At 36.3% G+C, this 25199-nt stretch overlaps 1 protein-coding gene across 1 annotated transcript in view; it reads right to left on the minus strand.

Moving 5' to 3' along the window:
• Window positions 1-1968: 1968 nt before the first annotated feature.
• Window positions 1969-25199, minus strand: part of LOC137397546 (nesprin-1-like) — a 35715-nt gene continuing 12484 nt past the window's right edge. Inside the window, exons 11-26 of the mRNA XM_068083839.1 lie at window positions 24692-24814; window positions 22944-23094; window positions 21091-21263; window positions 19231-19416; window positions 17766-17889; window positions 16300-16473; window positions 14397-15361; window positions 13723-13994; window positions 12878-13061; window positions 10107-10598; window positions 9801-10002; window positions 5890-6025; window positions 5572-5774; window positions 3590-3771; window positions 3219-3479; window positions 1969-2460 (exon numbers count right to left, since the gene is read on the minus strand). Of these exons, the coding sequence (XP_067939940.1) occupies window positions 2308-2460; window positions 3219-3479; window positions 3590-3771; window positions 5572-5774; window positions 5890-6025; window positions 9801-10002; window positions 10107-10598; window positions 12878-13061; window positions 13723-13994; window positions 14397-15361; window positions 16300-16473; window positions 17766-17889; window positions 19231-19416; window positions 21091-21263; window positions 22944-23094; window positions 24692-24814 (3981 nt within the window). The 3' untranslated portion in view covers window positions 1969-2307. The remainder of the gene's footprint in view (window positions 2461-3218; window positions 3480-3589; window positions 3772-5571; window positions 5775-5889; window positions 6026-9800; window positions 10003-10106; window positions 10599-12877; window positions 13062-13722; window positions 13995-14396; window positions 15362-16299; window positions 16474-17765; window positions 17890-19230; window positions 19417-21090; window positions 21264-22943; window positions 23095-24691; window positions 24815-25199) is intronic.

Consider the following 25199-nt stretch of genomic DNA (forward strand, 5'->3'; position numbering starts at 1 on the left):
GCAGATAGTTTCAGAATGCTCTGTCACGTGTGGCGAAGGAACTCAGGTTAGGACGAGAGAGTGCAACAGCCCAGCTCCCGTTAATGGAGGTGCTTTCTGCGAGGGTGCAGCTCAGGATCTGATTGGATGCAATTTAAGTGATTGTGACACAGATGAGCATGTCTTTGGTAAAGTCAATTTAAACTTGTATTTGAAACTTGTTTGTAATAACAGCCTGCATTTCAGGTTGACCCAGGGTTGATCCCATCTGCAGTTGAGAGTTGTTAAGCCATTGTGACATTGCTTGTATTACAAGTATTTTTAACTTGAATTATGAAAGGAAAAAGGTGTGATGCAGTTTAACCCACACTGCTTGCCAAATCACTAAAAATTATCAACCCGATTCATTTACAGGTATCAACTCAAAATGGTCTCCATGGGGTGTATGGTCGCAGTGTCAAGGTCGCTGTAAAACAGGATTTAGAACAAGACGTCGAACTTGCAGACGGAGCGACAGATGCAGAGGGCGATCAGTGCAAAAGCAAAGATGTAACCTGCGTCAACCATGTAAGCTAGCAAAACATTAAATTATAAGCCTAATTACATGCAGGTGTAATCTGTAGCAAAAATTGTAACTAGCCAAATCGATAGAAGCAGCAGCTTCTCGAAGTGCAACCAGCAACAAAAATTTGAGAGACAATCATGGTAGCCATGTTATCACGACATAACTGGTGTGTACCGGGTAGCAGGAAACAACCAACTCAGGCTATAACCGTTGTTCCATGACCTCAGGCTATAACCGTTGTTTCCATGACACAGTTAATTTTGCAAATTTGCGTCATCAGCAAGTCATCCCCAAAATGAAAACATCAAAACCTACAAATTAAACACATTTTTTACTCGCAGATTTTTATCAAACGTTTCATACTGGAAAATGACATTTGCTAATGATGTGCAATAAAATGCTGCGCAAACTATTCCATTTTAAAAATTTTCCACTCTTCAGTCGTTCCTATTCTGATTTGAGTAACTTCATGTGCTTGAAATCAGAAAATAAATTTCAAGTAGTACAGGAGTGTGCTACTAATTGTTCTATATGACCCCATTATGACCTCTGGTGTAAAACCATTTATTCTGTTTAAGAAGGACCCTACATTAATCCACAACATACAAATGTCCCTTGCAACACTTATCACACGCTGACTCAACGTGTGCACAACTCCAAATATGCACTTTGGAAATAATAATAATCCGCGCATGAAAACACCATAATTGTCTTGTTAATAAATACAAAAAAAGTACCGCTATCATATTTACTTAGCACTATAATTATATAATTAATTTGAATGCCAACAAATTCTAAGATAAAACAAGTTGTTCTGCTGGTCTTCATAATTAGCCTTAGGCTATCATTTACCAAAGGCTATGTCAAACACATCCCTCCTTTGATGCTTGTCTGGTTCATACTGAGCCAAGCTTCAGATTTACAGCATTTGACGAATTGCATTACAGCATTATAGCATTATAAATTGCCAGTGATTGTACTTTTAGGTCAACAAGGCAAACGAAGACGACAGAAACCTTTCAAAAGACAAAACCGCAAACCAAGGCTTTCAGCATCAAAAAGAACAAGAAGCTCTGGCTATTAAGTAATATTAGACGAGGGCAGTTACCCTGACAGCCAGTAATAAACTTGAATCCAAGCTCTGAGGCTATCTTGCACTGTTCAAATTGGCTGATGTTGTCTTTTTTCCTTGAATTATGATTGGCTAGTAACCAATCATCTTATTTGATTCTAGTTTCTCATTGGCTGTTCAGAAACCAGAGCTGATTCTTTGTTACTATAATATCATATGAAATCAAACATTATGTACAGTAACAATAACACTAGTAAAAAAAACTTTATTTAGCAATGTAAAGCTGACAAAATTACTTTTATTATTTCCTGTTACCGTTATCATATAATACAAATCACACTGAGATGGCAGATTGTGCTTATTCTATGGTGTAGCCGAGATTCGGAGAGCATATAAAGTAAATATATCTACACAATGAACTTTGATAAAAAATCAGACGGAAGTTTTGCATGTTCAACTGAGCTTGTAAGGTAAAAGTCATACATAGCTATTAAATCATTGGACGGAATACTAGTCTCTAAGCGAATAAAGACATTTGAGCAAATAAAAAAATTCAGAAACTAAGGTATAAGATTACTTTAATATAAATGAGTAAAATAGAATAGCTAACAATGTGAAGTCTTTCACTAGAGGCACAGATGGGACAACTCCGAATAACAATAGTTAACTAATGCAAAATAAGTTAGTTGGTTTAATGGAGAAGATTCTGGCACTTGCTTTCACAAGATCTGAGTGTGTCTAAGAGAAGCCGTCCTGTACCCTCACTTTCGCATAACAAGCTAGTCAGCAGGCTGATATATGACCTGACAGATCCAAGCGTCTTTCTAACCTCTCCCCCCACAGTCTGCAATCGAGAATAATATGATAGAAGAGATCGATGTGGGAAAATTAAAAGTTTGACAGGTTGGACAGCATGAGAATAGCGATAAACGTAAAGTGATAAAAGCCAAGTGCCGTAGATGGAGGCACCTACTATTAAAAAAGGCTTCTTGAAGATGAGCTTTTACAAAATGTTGGTATATTTTATCAGAAAATATTGATATTTTTCTATCATTTGCAATTGTTTTTAATGTTTGAGGTGATCGAATTGCTAGGAATTCTCAAGATTAAAATCAACAGAGCTTTATCTCAGTTAAAAACAGTCAGCAGAAAAAGATGTGCAAAATGACATCACTAGTTGCTATCGGTTATTGTTAGTTGATATCGGCTTTTGTGTTCAAGTTGCAGCTCCATGCAATTTCTATTCTCTTGTCCTCTTTGCGGTTATAGAGGCTATAATTGCATTTTCATTTTATCTGAGCGTTGCAACCGTGGTCAAGTTTTTTTGATTTTAATCTTGAAACATCCTGACAGTCAAATCCCCTCAAACATAAAAAACAAATGATAGAAAAATACCGACATTTTCTGATAAAATCTACTAAAATTGTGGGTAAATTCATCTTTTATGACAATATGTGCAAGTTTCTATAGATAAAATTATACTGAAATTAACAAAAAATCAAGATTCTTTGCCATGCGAAACACTGGTCCACTAAAGAACTAGGTTGATGAGAAATCAGGGACACAGAGAATTTGTTTGCGAGAGACGAACAGCAGACGTACCCGCTTATTGTGGGTTCCACTAAGAATCTTAAGCTCAGCGTGAGTGACTGCATCACAAAGACCGTCTACCTCCTTTTTAAGTTCCGCAGAGGAAATGACCACGGCCTCAAGTTGAAGCTGACGTGAAGGCAGGTACTGAACTCCTTGCTGCCACCTTCTATTCAGCCTTTCTCTCTCGGTAACATTAGCAGGGTCAAGGTTGGATAAGAGGTTGATTGACATGACAAGGTTCTTGAAGTAGTGGAACTGGGAGAGCAAGTCCTGAGAAAATATTAGAGCATATCAAACTAACACGATTTAGTTACATACTAAGGTGAATAGAGACAATGCAACAAATATGTGACATCATACTCTTGTGTAAATATACTTACGTTGTATTGTCGGCAGGCTTGAGTAATCTTGGTTATCGTTGTAGGAGTGGGGGAACAACTCCAGACACTGGTATGAAGGACCTCTATTTTATCTACCCACTCAAGCGTGTGTCTTATGTCTTGTTGGAGTTGTTTACCTTCCATCATCGCTCTTCTTCCTTGGCTCCTTGGAGAAGTTGGTTCTAACATCACATAGAACAGAGGCTATTCTTAGTGTTGTTGAACAAATTAATTACTTTCATGCACAAACTGTCCACTTATAGCAATAAGCGATAAGTTTTGGAAATCAAAAAATTGCTGCAAACTGGTTTAGAACTCACAGCTTCTTGCTCTACAAACAGGCAGTTATTCAACACACTACGCTTTCCAAATGGATGTACTATGGAATAAACTGGCTATACTATGGAATAAAGTGAACACATACTTAGTACATATGCCAATCTTTCATGTGAAGCCACAGAAGAAACATGTGCGCCCATAGATAAAGAAAAATGCTTAAACTCACGTAACCAGCAAGACCATTACAATAGTATACGTGTGGATCTGTAGTAGGCGCCGTAGCTGATACAGTATGACTTACACAAAAATAAAAACTGTAAACAGAAATAAACACCTTCATTTAAAAGTTAGAATGGTAAATTTTATATATGTTGATTAAAAATAAAGTTTCTGCGCAAAATTTTATATTACCTGTGCAACATCGGGCATTCACCTAGTATATACATGTATATATCATGCACACTAAAACATAACATCAACTAAAACATACATGTACAATGGTTTATTAATAATAATTTCTATTAACATATAGGTTACATAGTGTATCACTGTATATATATCCACTGGGTGAATGCTCGGTGTTTCCCGAGTATTAACAAAGTCTTTGCATGGAACATTTATTTTTATTCAACACGCGACAATAACTCCCATTCTAACTTTCAAATTTCGTATAATGGGAAAATCGTTTTGTGTAGTTTAAATAAATTAAGCGAAAAAATAAAACAATTGTAAAGGTTTTCAAACTTTTCAAACAGCTGTATCTGTTAAATTTCATATCATGAGAAAAGTGTTTTGTTGAAATAAATTAAAACAAAAAATAAAACAACTGTATAAGTGATTAAACGTAAATACAAAATAATTAGCAAGTAACGGCTAAATAAAGTCAGTTTTGCTAAATTTACAATGGAAAATGATTTGGCAATGATGCAATTAATACAAATTCAGAAAACAAAATAAAAATCCTGAATTGTTGAAATAATAACCACAATTAGAGCATAGAAGTGTGCGTATGAAAAAGATTACTGCAGCAGCAAAAGCTATCTATCACAACTCTGAATGCGACGATACTGGTACAAACGTAAAAATGAGATATCTGACAGTCTTTGTCTAGAACTTTGTCTGACCGAATGTAGAGAGAATGTAGAGGCTATTTCTATTCGAGATAATACAAATGTTCATATGAAAAGTATTTAGCCTTTACAGATTTAGCAATCGGACCTTAGGAAAAACCGGAAACAGGAGTGTAACGGCCTATTGAAACGGCATATTGGAAAACTACCAATTAAAAAATAGGCAACGGTAGAAAAAATTGGCTTTTAAAACATTCAACAAATAACAAATCCAAAACTTAATAATAATAATAGAAAGTGCACACTTAGAGTACAGAGTACGGATATGGTAAGAGTGATGGGAATGATAAGTACTGTGTAGCCTTGTGGTTAGACGCGTATGTTTATAAATTAACAACTGTAATCTTCATGAGTTCAAACCCAGTATGGACTTGAACTCATGAAAAAAATGTTTTATTACTGGATTTTAACAAGCTATAGACGGCGATTGACAAACTAGGAGTTATAAATATAAAATGATACACTATGTAATCTATATGTTAACGAAAATAATTGTTATTAAACCACTACACATGTATGTTTTAATTCCCCTTTACTAAATGACCATAGAAATACAACACATGGCTGGCTCACCACTGCTAAGGGAAGACATTAAGGGAGGAGCAGAGATGAGGAAGTCTGAAGGCAAACTTTCTGCTGATGGAGGACGAGAGAAAGAGGATTGCCAGAAATCCCTTGGTCCATCAGTTGCCGAAGCGGGTCGAATAGACATAGCTTGATTTCCTGATAGCCAATCATCAAATTGACTACTCCTTTCTAGGGAAACACTCCTGGTTCTGTAGACACCAACCACATTTCAGTTGATTTGATAATAGAAAAGGTCTTATTTTAGCCAAAAATTAGTTCAAATGCAGACATTAAGATAAAAAGAAGGCCGACTTCAACACTAACCTGCCAGATCTCTCTGGGCGCATCCGATCTCCAGAGATACTTCGGCGCCTTGCTGTGAGGAACTTTTGGAAAGGCCCATCAATCGCTGTTCTAGACACTGACAGCCTTGCTGCCGCTGATGACGGGCGACTGAAGGCTACGAGAAGCAACCACAAAAATATGAGTACAATGGCTATACCGTGCGCTATACTGTGCGCAGTGCTATCCTTACAAAACACATCAACATTTATGCATAAGTCTATAGATGCCACCAAAAATCTACAATCATGCGGCTCACAAGAGAAAAAAACCTTCCGACGAGAAAAATGTTAATAAAGATTTGGAAGGTGACCAAAAGTTTGTTTTCGTAAAATAAGCTTATTAAAACTGAGATCTGGCTGATGTGAGTTTTACTTATTTCACTAACAGGTGCAAAACTATTTATGGTATTAATAAAAATTCATAGACATAGAAATCACTTTGTAAATGGCAAAATTTAGAACAAAAGTGTGGTACAAGTTTTGAATTTGCACAAAATATGAGACAACAGAGCACTTCAGTATCTATGATGACATGATCAAGTAATGCTATTGTATCAGATAATCCATGTAACCAACTAGACTTTTAACTTCGCTCCAGCTGCTATGACAGCTGGTTAAAAATAAACATACAAAATTTTTAGGTTATTTTTAAAATTATCAGTATTTTCTTATCATTTGCAATTGTTTTTTATGTTTGAGGTGGTCTGACTTCCAGCATGTTCCAAGATTAGGATCGAAAAAACTTGATTGCAATTAAAAAGCTCAGATCAGGCCAAAGTGCAATTACGACATAGTTGCAAAATGGCCGACAGAATCGACATGAGTAACACTAAAACTTGAACACCATAGCCTTTATCAGCTATAGCAACGATAGCAACTACTGATGCAATTTTGAACACGTTTTCCGTTTGAGCATTTTATCTGTGATCAAGTTTGTTGATGTTAATCTTGAAACATCCTGGGCAGTCAGATCACCTCAAACATCAAAAGCAATTGCTAATGATAAAAAATTCCGATACTTCCTGATAAAATCTACTAAAACTTGGAGCAAGCGCGTCTTCAACTGGGTACCTAAGCATGCACTAATGACCTACTTATTTATCAAGGTAGAAGAGTGACATAGTGACAGAGTGACATATTTATCAATTGATGACCAACTACTGATATGAGATGCACAATTATTTATCAAGATTAATGTTTCACTTGAAGATGATGTGAACATAGTTGTTTATGAATCATCAAAATAAAATTAATTACAAAAACATATCCATTGTTTACAATAACATAAATCAACATTATCACAGATAGGAGTGGCTAGTCAAGAGCGAGATCTACACTTGGCTCAGAACAGTATGACTTGTTGCAACTCGCTGAGTAGCTATGTAACAAAAAGCGATTACTATTAAGATGTCATGACACCAAATAGATCAGAAACTGAAATAAACGGCTAACAGTTATGAGACTGCACATAGGTTCTCTGGCAATTGAAATGAGGTCACAATGGTGAACCAATATTTACAAATTTGTAATTTGATTTAATCTAGTGGTATGACTACTAGCTCAAAAGTTGAACTCGATAGCGAACGATTTTAGATGTTTTAAACACAGCATGTTTTATCTGAAGCAGTTATATTCAGAATATTATGAATTTACAGAGGTCTGCTATTATAAGGTATGTGCTAGTACTTAGTAATTATCCATACATACATCGATTGCTAGTACATGCTTTAATCAAGTAGATTTTTACTAGCAGGTCGCAAACACTTCCATCGAATTGAGAACAACAAATGACAATGGATTCTAGGTGTTTATCAGAGACGTTAATGTCATCATCAGCAATAATTTGGAGAGTGCTTCTGCTCAGGTAGTAGACCTATGAACCCCTTTCAAAGCCAATGCGCGATCATAGCAAAATGAATGCACATTTTTGATAATCATGGTTTGACAGACGAAGATGTGCTGTGATTTCCTATGGTTGACCTTCTAGACAGGTGTAAAAATTTTAGCCATCAATCATTTTTAGAAAGTCACATAAAGCAAGTTTATAACCACCCCCAGCTCCAATCAAGGTTAGTTGATTATTAATCTGGAAAGGCATTGGGAAAACAACTCCGAATGATGTCAGAGCAAAAGCACATGCAATGCAGTGTCAACCAGAAGAAAGATAGGGCTTACATTTGTCACTCCTACTAGTAATCCTTGGTGCACTGAACCAGGGAGACTGGAAGGCTGAAGGCATGCTAACAACAGGTAGCGAGCTGAAAGTGTTATAACTAGCAGAAGATGAACGCAAACTCGCAGATGAAGTGGGCCTTGGGCTTCCTACAAGGTTAGAGCGGCCAATCAGAGCACTTGCAGGTTTAGATAACTCCACACGAGCGGCTCTTTGAGCTAGCTCACCACTCGACTCTCCAGCAACCGGCGAAAGATGGCGCTGATCGTGCAATCTCACTGCTGATTCGCTAATGAGTCCATTCAATGATTCATTTGAACTCCTTTTGCTGATGGAAGGCGTAATTCGTCGCCGCAGTGAAGCTCTCTCCTCCATCTGATTGACTCTTCTCTCCAAATCAGCTACTTTACCATTGGCTTGCACCGCGTGCTCATTGGTTAATGCGTCCATAACAGACCTGGATGGAGCCACATCCATTGAGCTCCAAGTCTCTAAATCTATTCAAATTAACACAGAAGAGCATGCAATGTTAGTCACATGCTGGCACTTCTCACAGCATCAAGTAATTTACATGCTTATGTGATTGCATGACTAATTATTTACACTAGCAAAGCAAGTGGGAGCATGCAAAACAAACTAAGTCTGTGGAAGTTGTCTCCACTTCCTATCTAGCGTGTCAATGTGATATGTAATATCTTCAAAACTAGCAAACAGCCTGAAACAAGCTGAATAAAGTAGTTTTTGTAGAACATATAGCCAGCTATTTTTGTTTACAATACTTTTCATCTTTTTAGCCAATATTTGTATTCAAATAATTTTATAACAATAAAATTATTAATTTTATTAATAATAAAAATTGTGTAGGAAGTTTTTCTTGGTTTTGATTTTAACATTAGCTGACATAACGCGAACAAACCCTTTGCAAAACTAAAAATCGCTTTGAAGATATTCGAAGATATAATAACGATATTTTTGAATATCGTTGCAAGTAACTTAAGGTGACGAAGGTAAAATCATAGCTTGCCATTTACCTCTGTAAGAAATGGCACTGATGTTTGTCTATTACGGTAAATGAATTGAATTAATGTCGAATGAATTCAAATGAATTGAATGACCTGTTGTTTAAAGTCAGAAGCACTCAAACATAATGAAGAGAAGGCAACAACCTAAGTGTACACACATATCAACCTTTATGTTGGTGGACTACATAGCCAGGTTTTCATGAGTTTCACCTGAAACTGCTTGAACAAATATTTGTTTTCATTGAGAAGACGGTGTGGATTTAGACATTTGCTTTAAGCATGAGGTAACACGAACGCTGTGTTAAACAAAAAATAATTCTATTCCAGAGGTGATAGTGGTGCACTCCGGCCTCATTCATAAGCTTGTGCTCAAATCGAAATAGAGATGACTGAAATGTGGAAAAATGTTTAAAGTGAATCGCTTGGGTGGCATTCTCTTTGCAAATAATTCGCAAGTGCTGTTTCCATCTTCAGAAAGCGTGAAAACTTCGATAACAATTTGCAAGTAACAGAACTCGGTTGACTTGCGGGTTTTGTCGTTAACATTTTGCGAATGGGGCAAACTAGCGCATTAATCGGGTCACAGAAACATAGTGAAGGAGATATGAGCAGTAGCAGCTATGCCCTTGATAGCTGACACGATGCATGCTTTTGTGCCATCATGACTCAACCCCTTATTAGCTAGTGTTGTCTTACCATGCTCGATATCTTGTGTCTGCCTAACAAATGAATCCAGCTCTCGCTCAACATTGTGAAGGTCATCAATAGGTTGTAACTCACTCCTCAATATTTCGATATTGGCAGTAAGTTCTTGAATCATGTTATCGACTTTTCGGTTCTGATCAGGTGTACAGAGAGTTCTCAGCTTGCTCAGTGGAAGACCAAAGAGCGAGTCGACCTACGAAGGAAAAAGTGCTGATACAAGAGAGACAAAAATAGCAGATATTCTAGCAGCATAGAAGCAGAAGCATAGAAGCAGCATAGAAGCAGAGTTACACAAACCTCTGACTGATACTTGGAAAGTTTTCTCTCCACTTCTGCTCGGCTGTCTGGTTTAGTCTTGAGGATTAGACTTAGATTGCTGACTTTAGCTAGCAGCACGTCCCTCTCCTTGACAAACTCTAGCCAAGCCTCATCAGACTGCTTCATATCTTTTACAAGCAAGCCAAGAGTTTTGTAAACGCTATCCCAAAGTTCCGTGCACCTTCCGACAGCCCTTTTGATTCCTTCGGAAGAATCGAGCATGTTTTGACGAATGAGGTACCTGTGACGATTGTTGAGCAGTCGCATCTCCTCATGTCTGTTCTCACAATCTCTGAGCATTTCAGTGAACTCTGCCAGTTGCTGGCTGTGGGGTTTGACAGCTTTCAAACTACTGTGGTCATCGCAGCGGTCCTTGTAACGGAGTAGATGTGAGATGAGGGAGTCGGTTTGTGTTTTCATCTGCGTCCATGCCTGAGCCAGTTCATATAGATGTTCCTTCCTCATTATTACCTATATGACATATAGAGATGATAACTCCAACAAGGAAAGATGAAAACTCCTACAAGTAGAAATGAAAACTCCAACAAGAAGAAATGAAGATTTAATCATATTTCTAATGAACACGCTAAAGGCAAGCGCTGACCAATCAAAGTTGGTGGTAGCTCTTCGTATGTACAAATTAAATATAAGGCTTAGTCAAGTTAACACACAACAGAAAACACAACATGTGTTATGGTTTAACTCTTCGCATTGAAATAATGAAATTATATTAATGCAGGATGGTGTTAACCGTAACCCGTCCAATGTTGAGAGTCGAACCCCAATCACACTCTTCCCTTTTTCTTGGGCGCTACGTAATTATTAATTCAAACTTGTAAGGGGAAAGAGTTGAGTAGAACAGAGGAGAAGTGAGTACTTAAAATTCAACAAGTTGATGTAGCTAATCAGAAAAAGGTAAAATTAAATAAAGTGGAGACATTTCACTGCAGTCATACCGCCATGCATCGAGCATGAAAGTTTGAAAACTCAAGTAGAAATAAATAGGATAAATATAAGGAAATGGTTTGAAACTTTAAAATATATCTTTAGACGCACGATGAGAGCCCACATTTATAAATGCTGTTGTTAACATTAAAAATGTACTATAATTTAGGTGTGGTACCATAACAGGTGTAATAAATGGTACATCTGCTACACACGTTATAATCTGCACCAAGATAGCTGTGATAAAGGATGTATTTATTATGTATATTAGGGGTACTAACTATGATTATTCATGTAAGTGTGGTCTATGTTTAATTGGGATTCCGCAGGCTGGTTTTGTAAACATTTGCATGTAAGTACATTAAATTGCCATTTACAAAAATCTAATGTTGGGTGTAAATAGTCTGTTGCATTTATTACACTAAAAGTTGCTTAGCAACAATTTGTCATAATAAACATATGATTGCTGCCTCCGGCAGCAACTATCCATATTTGCATTTTAAGGAAGTAGACATTAGTGATGATAGTGATTGAACAAGTGCCTCTTGCCTGTATTATAGCACGACTATTTCTGCTTTCAGGCATTTTAGTTTGTTATTATTTGTTTAAACACAAATATATATACACTGAAACTCATCTCTGACCCCTCTCTGACACTCTTATACTGAATTCTAATAATGATGAACCAACATAGACGAAGCATTTGACAAAACCATAGATATAGAAACCATAGATATATAAGTTTATATATCAACGGATAAAACGAAAACACTAACAACTGTATCACTCAATAAATTTAGATAGCATTGTTATAAAAATTAGACAAGACAAATGTCAATTAGCCTCAACAACTAAAATGAAGCATTTGTATGCAAAAAATCTTTGGAAAGTTTTTGCTTTAGTAAACACTTTAGCTGTAATAAAGGCTTTAGCTTTAGCAAAGGCTTTAGTTTCAGTAAAAGCTTTAGCTGTAATAAAGGCTTTAGCTGTAATAAAGGCTTTAGCTGTAATAAAGGCTTTAGCTGTAATAACGGCTTTAGCTGTAATGAAGGGGTTAGCTTATTATAAAGGCTTTAGCTGTAATAAAAGCTTTTAATGTAGAAATTGAGTAAAAACTCAGATACGAGCTGCTTTCTATCAATACAATCAATATTCTATAGCTAAGTATCAATTAAATATCTACAATATGATCTAGCAGTGCTAGTTACAAACTTTTAAATATATATATTATTAATTTTTAGAAAAGCATTACTTATCGTTTTTCCGGAAGACCATTGCTATTATTATTATTACTATTATTAAGATATTAGAGATTTTTGAAAAAATAAAAACAGAGCAAATGAAAAGAAACTTTCTAAAAAATAAAAGACTCGCTCTAAAAGACCAAGCTACTGTACCTTTGAGCTAACACCACCTCTCACTGCAAGTACCTGATCTTCAGTGTCACCATACGAGTTAATGACAACTCTCACTGCAAGTACCTGATCTCCAATGTCACCATATGAACTAATGCCACCGCTCACCACAAATAACTGATTTCCAATGTCACCATATCCAGTAGCTAACGCACCCTCCTCACACCCGATTGAGCTCAGTAATAATCCTGAGAAAGAGCTGCTGCAATTTAACCGCTGCTAAAGAAGAAAGGGTCAGCGACCATTTGTTGCCTTCCACACTTACTATTCAAGTTGGATTGCATTGTTTTTAATGGGTCAGTGCGCACTTAAACTCAATGGCTGTCGAGGGTTAGTAATTCAAAACGGAAACCGACTCGATGTGAATAAAAGCTTTGATAAGATGCTGACCTTCTCGCAAAGTCTCCTCCAACGAGCGGTCAAGCGATCTTTAACAGCGGATAACTCCTGCCTGACCTGCAGATCATAACCAGCATCTCTATCGTACTGGAGGAGGCTGCAGAGGTTGATGACTGCTGTGACGGTGCGTGAGTGGTGGGAAATGTCCTTCTCCAGCTGTTGCAAATATTGGTTGCTGCAACGATTATAGTGTGAGTTCAGAGGTGAACATCCAAGAATAAATGGTTGATTAGGTAAAGTATTGGGAGTTGAAAATACTGGTTTATGAATTATGATACCTCTTGTATTGCTATTTATTTATCTATTTGACTGAATCTACCTATATAGCAGGTTAACTAAACCAGTGTATTTATATAACAACAGAGCCAAATAAGCAACAGCGTAGATAATACTTTGATCTGCTAGTTAGTATTCAGATCCTATACCTGATATCTAGATTTAATAGTAAGTATCTATACCAACACTAGTTTTATTTAGATTTGATAATTAGCATTTAGATCTAATATCCAGTATTTAGAGCTGATATCTAATATTTAGATCTAATATCTAGTATTTAGATCTAATATCCAGTATTTAGATCTAATATCTAGTATTTAGATATAATATCCAGTATTTAGATCTAATATCCAGTATTTAGATATAATATCCAGTATTTAGATATAATATCCAGTATTTATGTAGATCTACTGTAAGAGTAGTTAGATATGCTAGTTTGTATTTAGACCTCAGAGTTGATATTACTACTACTATATTATTACTATCATGTCGATGATGAATGCAGTTGTAGCTATTATTGCACAGACCTTGTCTAATAAAGAATACATCTGAAGGTATACCTGTAAAGAAGGGAAGAGTCCTGCCAGTCAGGAGGTGTGAAGTTCAGCGATGCCTCTGTAGATTTAAACCATTGATTCAACGACTTCATTCCGTGTTCAAACTCAAATATTGCAGACATGGTGTCTCTCAGTTTACTCGTTCGGGTAGTGGAAAATCTGACTAAGTGCTTCATAGAGTTTTTCAGGGAGGCTATGCCATGCTGTATGGCTGATCCATAGAGCTCTCCAGTTGTGGTGAGCAACCTTTCACCCTCACAAATCATCTTCTCACTCTACAATGATGCCATTCTCGAATAGATCACAACAGAGATCACAAAAGATATGAAAGCTGATAGGCATTTTAGTAACATTTTAAACTTACAACATCTGATGTGATGACAGAGGGAAAAAGTGACAGCAAATGGTTTTGAATATTAAAATGAGAATTGGCTTGGTGACAAAAGCATATAGGGAGTGAACATTAACCTACGCAGTTGTTAATGTTGTTACCGTGACATATGACAAGAATGAAATGTCTAGTCATTTACGTAAAGTATTTAAATCACTTTTAAATGTTACCAAATATTTTACCGCCATGATTACAATTTTAGAAGTTTATGTCAAAAAGCTCAAAACACATTTTTAAATAAGACAGAAAATTAATGGCACTTCTGCACCAGTGGCTACAAAATAACCTTTTTCTGGAAGTTTCTGAGCTGGAGAGAGTAGTTTGTAGTTATCTCCTCCAGCAACTCCTCTATAGTCAGTCTCTGGCTGTTCATATAAAGTTTTTCAAGTGTTTGAAGTGCCTGTAGGAGTGTATTTACTTCAGACATGTAATTACTCCAGACCTGCAGTCGCAGCCCAAGGTCGCTCTTGAGGTCGAGCAACAGAGACTCAGTATTAGAGAGAAGAGTCTGACTCAGGGAGAAACAGCTTACTATTTCTGTTAAGTTTTGAGCCTGAGACTGGAGTGATGACAAGTCAAACTTAAGGACTGCAGACTTGGAAATGAGTTTCTCAAGTCTCCACTGGTAGACATCCGCGTATGACTGCTTCTCCTGTAGTTGGTCATGGTGGTCTGGCAGTGGGCCAACGCAACCATGTCGTACGGCTCCAAGATCTTTGGCAAGAGAGAAAAGTGAATGATTGGCCTGTTTAACGTTGGACATGACTGTCATAGATTCATCACTTTGTGATATGAAGCGGGAGAGAGTCGACTGCCATCTAGCGCTCGAGTTCTGAACGGAGGCGAGAAGACAACTTCTGAGGTTAGGACTCGAGAATGGGAGGAGTTCTTGACAGATCTGTCGCATTACCAGTGAGCTTCGCTGATGCTGTTCGAACATAGCCTTCAATGCTGGCACTTTGCCAGAGAATGCCGCATGGCTCATGTATGATAGATCAGGCATTCGTAGGTTAGAATCCAGCTGATTGAGGGAGTATGTAACCACACCCCTCAACCTGGTGAATAGCCTGTGTTTGAGTAAGAGCGACACAAGCTGAGCTTCATGACTCTGCAAAGAACTGACGAGTTGTTCGTGATCTGCTGAAGATAGGCGCGCTTTAGAGATAAGAGGAAGAGTAAGCTTTTTTGCCGGGGAAAGGTTAATGTGGAACATGCATTTTAGCCTCAGATCTTCCAAGTCCTTGATGTCACCTAAGAAATATACACTTGAAGTGATCTGGGGAATTCACAATACATTCAAACAAAGATGTTATGCTTTGACTTACACTGATAACATCTTCAAAGTGCATTCCACAACAAATCACAATGCACTTTTGTTTCAAGAGAAAACAACTCTAATTTATAAACTTTCAAAAAAAGTTTGTCAACAATTTCTGATGTAATTTTATCGTGAAAGACTCTTATTTCTAAAAGTCACTATAGTCTATGCACAGAAATACAGTTGAAATTTTCTTTCACTCTTTTTATTTGTTTGCTTCAGTTTTTCTAAACATGATTTCTTTTAAATAAATTTATGATGAATTTTCTAACAAACAATAATACGAATGAAACATGTTTACTCATGATTTTCATGGTGTGATAGTAATTGTAGTGATACCATTCTAAGTAAAAGTGCATATTGGCTGTGAAAATGATAGTGTGAATTGATAGTACAATCTATATATATATAAAGCTCAGTGTTTGTCATTTCTCTGTTGTACATTTGCTGTTCGTGTGTCCAGTTATAGCGGGAAGTTTTAGCAATGAAAGATCCAATTCACATTGGATTGGCACTCGGAACCTCTAGGTCTGCAGGCAGATACTCTATTCACTAGATCATGCAGCTACATTGCTATTCAAAAGAATAATTGTGGTCATACTCATTACATTGGCTAAAATACTTGCCCTTGAAGAATTTTGAAAATCACTGTTGGTTAGTACGAGCACGCCTGAAAATCATGATTGAATGAGAGATCATTAAGGGTAATGTAACGATTATTAAGCTGACTTCCGACACGACTCTTATTATAGCTTATGTTACTAGCTTAAGTTACTCAAATTCATTGCATAATGATTTTATTACCCGTACAACGTCGGGTATTCAGTTAGTCGTACACTAAAATGAAAAGCTTCTACCAATGGGTACGAACCAACATAAGGGATGCTGGTGATACGAATGACTTGATTTTTCCAGTCCTGATAGGCTGATTGGAGCTCATTGCTGTCAGCCTGAGCAATGATGTCTCCTTCAAGTTGAAGAAGCTGCTGGCTGAAGAAGGTTAGCTGCTGCTCATAGCGACATTCAAGACCTGAAAGTTCCTCGTCTAAAATGAGCAACATAATGGCTGAGAAGTTGAAACAGAAAAGATTGGTGAAAAGAGTTGACTTAATAATTTGCAATGGGTGCTTCCTACCTCTGGATTAAAGGAAGATTTAGTTAATGTTTAAAAATATGTTAAAAGTTACTGATTAAAACTGAGAAGTTGACACTGAGAGGACTGGTAGTAGTGATCATAATTATGGGACAACCTAGTAATTTTTTTGCATTTGCTGTCTCACTTTCTTTGTAATATCAGACCATATAAATCAGACCAATATAAATACAGCTCTATACTGTATAGAAAATGATATACCTATAAAACTATAAATACAGCTCTATACTGTATAGAATATGATATACCTATAAAACTATAAATACAGCACTATACTGTATAGAAAATGATATACCTATAAAACTATAAATACAGCTCTATACTGTATAGAATATGATATACCTATAAAACTATAAATACAGCACTATACTGTATAGAATATGATATACCTATAAAACTATAAATACAGCTCTATACTGTATAGAATATGATATACCTATAAAACTATAAATACAGCACTATACTGTATAGAATATGATATAACTATAAAACTATAAATACAGCTCTATACTGTATAGAATATGATATACCTATAAAACTATAAATACAGCACTATACTGTATAGAATATGATATACCTATAAAACTATAAATACAGCTCTATACTGTATAGAATATGATATACCTATAAAACTATATACAACTCTATACTGCATAGAGTATGATATACCTATAAAACTATAAATGCAGCTCTATACTGTATAGAATATGATATACCTATAAAACTATAAATACAGCACTATACTGTATAGGATATGATATACCTATAAAACTATAAATACAACTCTATACTGCATAGAATATGATATACCTATAAAACTATAAATACAGCACTATACTGTATAGAATATGATATACCTATAAAACTATAAATACAGCTCTATACTGTATAGAACATGATATACCTATAAAACTATATACAGCTCTATACTGCATAGAATATGATATACCTATAAAACTATAAATACAGCTCTATACTGCATAGAATATGATATACCTATAAAACTATAAATACAGCACTATACTGTATAGAATATGATATACCTATAAAACTATAAATACAACTCTATACTGCATAGAATATGATATACCTATAAAACTATAAATACAGCTCTATACTGCATAGAATATGATATACCTATAAAACTATAAATACAGCACTATACTGTATAGAATATGATATACCTATCTTTGTTGACTTATGTGTAGCGGTAGAGGAAACATATGACTGGAGGTTGTCAAATGTCTGCCTTTCCCTCAACAGATCAGATAAATATTGCTCAATTCTAGATCTCCTCTCCAGCATAGCCTAAAATATACCTCTGGAATGTCAGCTGTGATCAGGTGCAGAGGAAAAAAGGCAACACTGAAGCAAAAACTGGAAAACATGCAAAAATGATGCATTTCCTACTTGGCCATTTACTATATTTAGGTTAGTAAAAACAAAGACCCACAATCTATTGATCACCAATCATAAAATGTGTTATAAGGAATTCACTAATCATAGACTGCGACACCATCAACACACCAATCACAAACTGTACCACCAGTGATTTACCAATCATAAACTTTGTGCCATCAGCTGAAGGTGAATCTGGCTGAACTCCACCAACTTGTTTATATTATAATCCTATCTCGGGGTTGCAAAGGCTACGACAGACTAATGCTAGTTTGAGCAGCGATCAAATAATGGGAGAGTTGAATCCAATAAGAATACAAACTAACTGGTTAGATAGAGTGTTAGTTCATAGTACTAGTTTGTGATTGTCATACATGTACAGTAAAAATATTTAAAATGAAACCAAATATAAAATGTTTTGAAATAACTGTTTTGTAGCAAAATGTTTTGCTGTCATAATAAACCAACCAATGTGACAGTGCTATGATAAACAGATTTGTATAAATGGAATGAAAAGGTTGTTTGGAACTATTTTAAATTCTTAACAAAGTGAGCAGATCCATAGCTTTAAAAATAGATCTTTTCTTTACCATAACCCTGTCTCCCAGATCCAATTATTCCATTGCAAGACTATATTTTAAACAAGATATGCACACCGCATAGAAACAAACAAGATTTCATAGCACAGACCATAAGGAAGACCTAGACTCCACTATAAGATGTAGCTAAGAGTAATTTAAAATGTAAGCAGAACAAAACAAACTCACGGCAAATGACTGCTTGTAATCGGGTTGATTGGAGATCTACCATCATACGTGAGCCACAACCTTAGACAGTCTTAGTCATCTCGATTGACTGTAGGAGGAGACAGAGAGGGAGAGAGAGGGAGAAAGAAAGGAAGGAGAGAGAGAACGGGAGGAGAGCGAGAGAGAGAGGAAGAGAAAGGGAGGAAGAGAGGAAGAAAAAGAGAAAGAAAGAGGGGAAGAACAAGAGGAAGAGAGGAAGGAAGAGAGGGAGGAAAAGAGGGAAGAAGAAAGAGAGAAAGAGAGGAGAGAGAGAGAAAGAGAGAGGAGAGAGACAGCAAGAGAGAAAGGGAGGAGAGAGAGAGGGAGAAAAAGAGAGAGAGAGAAAAAGAGAGAGAGAGAGAGAGGGAGAAAGAGAGACTAGGCAAGAAGAGGAAGAAGTAAGAAACAAAAGATAAAGTCTTGCAGCAAAACTACGATGTACCATATGAATTAAAACTAAACATACCTTATAAGAGAGAGAACTGGATGAACTGGCAAATGATGAATCCTTTTCAAGTTGACTTAGCTTGCCCTCCAAAGAATGTAAAGATTGAGAACAATGAGAATGGGCAGCAGATGCCTCTTGAGCTTCTGTCAGCTGGCTTTGTAAGGTGACTCGGAGCTTTTCCATGATTCGTTTAAGATGCTGAACCTGTTGAATGTGACCACGAATAAACAGTCAGACCAGAGTTATGTGATGGTATATTACAAACTAGTAAATAAATTCATTTTTTATGCATAGGGAAAGTCTTTGTTTCTCTTATCATCTTTACATTTTTTAGCATGCAACAAAAATATTGTTTCGCTAATGATTATCAATGCAAATAAAAAGTATACTAAATACAAGGAAATACAAGGAAAATGTGATGGACTTGGAAAATTGAAAGAAATAGTTCTCAATTATTAGCAGACAACAATTCGAGAATTATTTTCATAGAAGTTAATTACAAAGTTAGATTTGAATCTTCCCGCTTGACAATTTGCACATGTAAAAGATGCCAGCTTTGTATTCTGATAAAGTGAGTAACCAATAAAGTGACTAACCAATAAAGGGACTAACCAATAAAGTGACTAACCAATAAAGCGACTAACCAATAAAGTGATTAACCAATAAAGTGACTAACCAATAAAGCGACTAACCAATAAAGTGACTAACCAATAAAGCGACTAACCAATAAAGCGACTAACCAATAAAGCGACTAACCAATAAAGCGGCTAACAATAAAGTGACTAACCAATAAAGCGACTAACCAATAAAGCGACTAACCAATAAAGTGACTAATCAGTAAAGCGACTAGCCTATGACTCAGGTACCAATGAATAAACCCCTACCAAAAGTGCAGTTTATCTACACCTACTTCCTTAAAGGTTGACTTGCAACAAAATTCACATTACAGTTATTTGGTATCGAAAGATTCACTATGTCTTACTCTGTTGTGTTGTAGGTGCAAAATATGTGGGAATGTGATTACAAGCTCTTAAAAGCTAAAAAACGAGCAGTTAATCGCAGCCACACGAGACCGCCGTAGTTTGGATTCCGTTTCCAAAACAGCTCAAATGGGACGTAGTTGTTACAAGGTGGTTTCTGTTTACACTTTCATGCAACCTCATTCGCCAAAATATTTTCACAAATATACTTCACACATTCAATAAAACCATGTCTATTGTTCTTACGCATCTGTTTTATCGTCATTGTAATGCTGTCACTTTTAGTACTGATATCTTATAACTTACCGTAAAAATTCATCTAATTTTTAACCTTACCTCGAAGGAGTACATATCATTGTCTGATAAACATGATGAGCCTGTTGGTCACCTGTGATAATCAAAAAGTGCTGCAGAAATTATTTGCGAAGTATTGGGTCACATGATCAGATTACGAATGGACGATTAGATCAAGCCAAAACAAAGTAGCGAGCATCTATATTTGATACGGGGTTTTTGGTAAAACCCGAAGTGTCTGTCATAAACTAGTGCTACGATAAGTTTTATATTGAGCTTTTTATTGGCCTTTCAATTCACATGAGAACATCACGTGACAAGACATTAATCAAATGTAATGACTACGTCAGAGAAATAAAGAGATTCCAATCTACGGCGGCTTTTCGTTTTTGAGCTTTTAAGAGCTTGTAATCACATTTCCACATATTTGGCACTTACAACACAACAGAGTAAGACATGGCGAATCTTTTGATACCAAATAACTGTAATGTAAATTTTGTTGCAAGTCAACCTTTAAGCTTTGATGACAAAATTTAACAGTGTCTCAAGTTTTGCCAACTCTTCTCAGAGAATCAAATAGATAGAATAGTGAGCAAACGCATACCTGATGCAAGACAATACCGGTGAGCTGCTCAAATCCTGAAGCGTGTCTCTCCACATCACTCCAATCAATAGCTTTGACTCGTTTCACTAATTTCTCCAGTTCTCGTACAGATGCCTCAATAGCCTCTGCATTCATCCACCTGGCAGAGCCTTTCTCCAGCTGCTTTTCTATTTCTGCTCGCATTAACATCACATCGAAAGACGATGACTATATTGGATCGACTTTAAAACTTTTAATTCTTTCACAAAAGGTTTTTGATGGACAGAAATACAGTAGACGCTCCTTTAACGTAAATTCCAGATAATGTAAAGAATTAATGTAAAGTTCCAGCTTCGTACTACGTAAAAATTGATCTATATCGAAAAGTGTCATGTTGGGGGAGTTCTCACAATTCAATTTGAATGGTAGCATATCTCGCCGCACTTGTGAAAAAGAACGACATACGCATAGCGTTATATCTATTATATATACAGCTTCCATGATATTCTAGATCATCGACAGATGTCTTGACAATACAGAAAATAGATAGCTGCGCATTTATCAATAAATACTTAAAGGTGATCGATTGGTGCAGGCGTTACAGAGTTGGTCTACCAATCTGAATGTCACAAATTGGAGTATCGTCGATAGGAAGTAATTTTTATTACAACCTTGACCCCTGAATACTGATAAACGACGAACTGGTAGACGCAGCTCGTTTTGCAATAAAAAAATATTTTTGTATTGCTTTATTGTAGACGTACATGTATAAAATATTCGTAATTAGTTTTACTTTGCAGAGTAGACTTTGCTGTCTAGATAATAATAACAAAGAAATCATTGTAAATGAACATCCATTGGTTTGATAAGCTATGGATGCGCACTCCCCACCAACTTATTGTGAAATTACTGCAATAATAGTCTGTGAAACCAGTGAAATTGATTAGAAAAAAAAGAAAAGTTGGCGAAAAAACCAATAATACTGCAATTATGATACAGCCAACAAATTAAAAAGTTAAGTTTAGTTTTTCTTTTAGCATGGCCAAAGGGATGCGTTTGGGAAAATCTTAGGACAGATTAAGCAATTTACATGTGTTTCTATTTTACTGTTTGTATAACGTAAATTAACTATAGCGTAAACGTTAATAAAAAAGGGGTGTTTACAATGTAGACTGTCATGTACATATGATCAAACTGTTGTAAAGAAATATAAGAGGACAGAGCAACACAAATCTAAAAGTTATTTACACTGTAGCAAGGATTTTGGAGCCCTAACAAGCTTTGGCTTTTAACTTGTAGGAGACCTTAACACATGCCTTCCCTATTAGGATTGCTCTCACACCCAAGGGGGTGGAAGCGAGCTGTTGTTTGGAGAATGCAAGAATCAATCATGAAGACTGGCTATCCAAGTGCAAAAAGCATTGAAAATCGTCGATGCATTTGCAACAACTTGGCTATGCGAATTTGGATTTTTATTTTTTTACACATCAAAATTAAATATTATAAGCCATCAATCCTGAAAACAGTTTGCACATTCCACCTACCTACAAAATTAAGTTTTGACTAAATAAAAGCAGAGAGGAGGCACGAAAAAGACGAAGATCATAAAGTGAGTTGTTTTTACATGTTGCTGCTGTGTTAAAACAATAGACTCTACTCAGAATGAACTTCTGGTAACTTATTGTTTTTATATATTCTGAATATGTTTGTTTTTCATTGTTTTGGGCCTTTTTCGTTTGATTAAAAACAAGAAGGTACGCAAGATTGCCCTCATCAGCCGCAAGGGGGTTTCGCTTGAATATGCACTAAGCAATTATTATAACTAATATTACAACAGTATTATTATATATATTATACTAGGCCCTATAACGTACCAGCTAAACAGCATGTGATGTCCTTGACACACTGTTCATATTTTCTTATACTTCCCTCTGCTTTTGTCCATCGCTCAAGTTTCAGAGGGAGTCTCTGAGAGCAGATTCTGTTTTCTCTTGATTTCATTCCTTTCACCTCGTTATCTAATTCCTGTGTGTCAGTGAAAATGCTGACTCACAGCAAACATTGTCATCGTAAAACATTGTGTAATAAAGTTAGATAACTAGAGATTGTCAACTACCCCATTTCGCTTGCATTTCACATCATTCCTTGAGCGAAATTGTCAGAGAATCATCACAGAAAAATGCTAAAAACCTAGAAAAATATGTAAACTTCTGTGAGAGTCTTTCATGCACTTCCACAGCCATGAGAAATTTATTGTTGGCTCCTGACCAAAAGCAGAAAAGTGCATTTCTATCCCATTGCTTACAAGAAACTCTCGAGTGTATGTAACAGGTTGATGATATAAGATTAAAAGTATGCATTCAACTTAAGATTTTGAGAGACTATCTTTGCTAGGTTGTGTCATTATATGCTAACATTTAGGCGATTGCTTAAACCATAACTGTCACGTGCAACTTTTATTGTATTTTCTAGGTAAATCAGACACGCTGATTCCGATTTTGTACTCAAAATAAAGATTAGTCCACTAACTTTCAGAGTAATGAAGGCTTTTTTACAGCGTTTTAATATCGGTCTCGAAAACAAATAAAATCCGCCCATAAATACGTGATGTAACCTGGCTTTTCAGGAACAGAAGTTACGTATGGATGTTTAGACCGATTTAGAATAATAGAGATGGGTGTCTTAAAACCCATTATTATCTAAATCCAACCTGTAAAATAATCTCAGTCTTTTCTGAAAGGTAGATAAGCTATTTAATATTGCATATTTAAAAAAGTGCGATAACAACGCTAGCTTGTGATAAAACCGCGCTTTTTGAGCTCGTTTTTCTCGGCATTCAGCCTATTTAAACATCATGTAACAAGCTGCGAGCAATTTTAAATAGTTTATACACCTTTCATAAAAGACTGAGATTATTTTACAGGTTGGATTTAGATAATAATGGGTTTTAAGACACCCATCTCTATTATTCTAAATCGGACTAAACATTCCTAACTTCTGTTTCTAAAAAAGCTAGGTTTCGTCACATACTTATGGGCAGAGCTTGTAATGCCGATTGTGTTGTTTTCGAAACGGATATTGAAACGCTTTAAAAAAGCCTAAATGACTTTGAAGGTTAGTGGACCAATCTTTATTTTGAGTACAAAATCGGAATCAAGGTGGCTGATTTACCTAAAAAATACGATAAAATTTGTACGTGACAAGTATGGTTTAAAGCAAAATTCAAAAAAACTACACTGGTCAATAATTTGTAACAAAAAACAATATTAGCTGCTTGGAGATGTCAGAGTATTAAAAAAACAAAATTAAGTCAAAGACAATCTTTACTATAATAAGAGCCGTGTCCATCTGAAGCAACGGCTGGAGGTTGGAAAACAAGCTGCATCGCGGAGGATTGGAACCCACATGTTTCAGCATAGCAACCCAACTCGCTACCAGCTGTGCAACTCAACCACCTTCCTGCATTTTGGATTATTTATATGAATATGAATGACGATCTCTCACGTCGCCAGGAATTGCCAAGGCACTAGTTATAGTGAATTGAGCCATTTATTTTTAACAATTGAAGCTAAAAAGACCAAGAGTTTTATATTAGCATATGTGATAGTGTACTATAGCATACCGTGAGAGTGCAAGGAACAGTGAGCTGTAGTCTGAGTTTATGAGCAATAGGTTGCACTCTATCCATCTGTCTAGTATTATCTGTTAGCAGCTCTCTCAGCCTTGCTAGGAAAGTTCCATAAACCTGTAACATGCATTGAAGTAAGGTGCTTGGTCAGTAGCGTAAGTGCCACTCTTCAACCCACACTATAGGTGCCACTCCTCAACACACACACTATAGGTTCCACTCCTCAACACACACTATAGGTGCCACTCCTCAACACACACTATAGGTACTACTCCCGAACACCTTATGTTGGTACCAGCCTCAACACCTTTCGTAGGCTTCACTCCTCAACACCTACTAAACATGACACTCTTCAACACCTGCTATAGGTGCCACCCCTCAACACAAACACCATAGGCGCAACTCCTGAACACCTTCTGTAGGTGACCCTTCGCAATCCCTGCCGTAGATGTCACTCTTCCGCACCAACGATACACGACACTCATCACACACTATAGGTGCC

The sequence above is a fragment of the Watersipora subatra genome, chromosome 5, assembly GCF_963576615.1.
Source record: "Watersipora subatra chromosome 5, tzWatSuba1.1, whole genome shotgun sequence".
Taxonomy (NCBI): Eukaryota; Metazoa; Bryozoa; class Gymnolaemata; order Cheilostomatida; family Watersiporidae; genus Watersipora; species Watersipora subatra.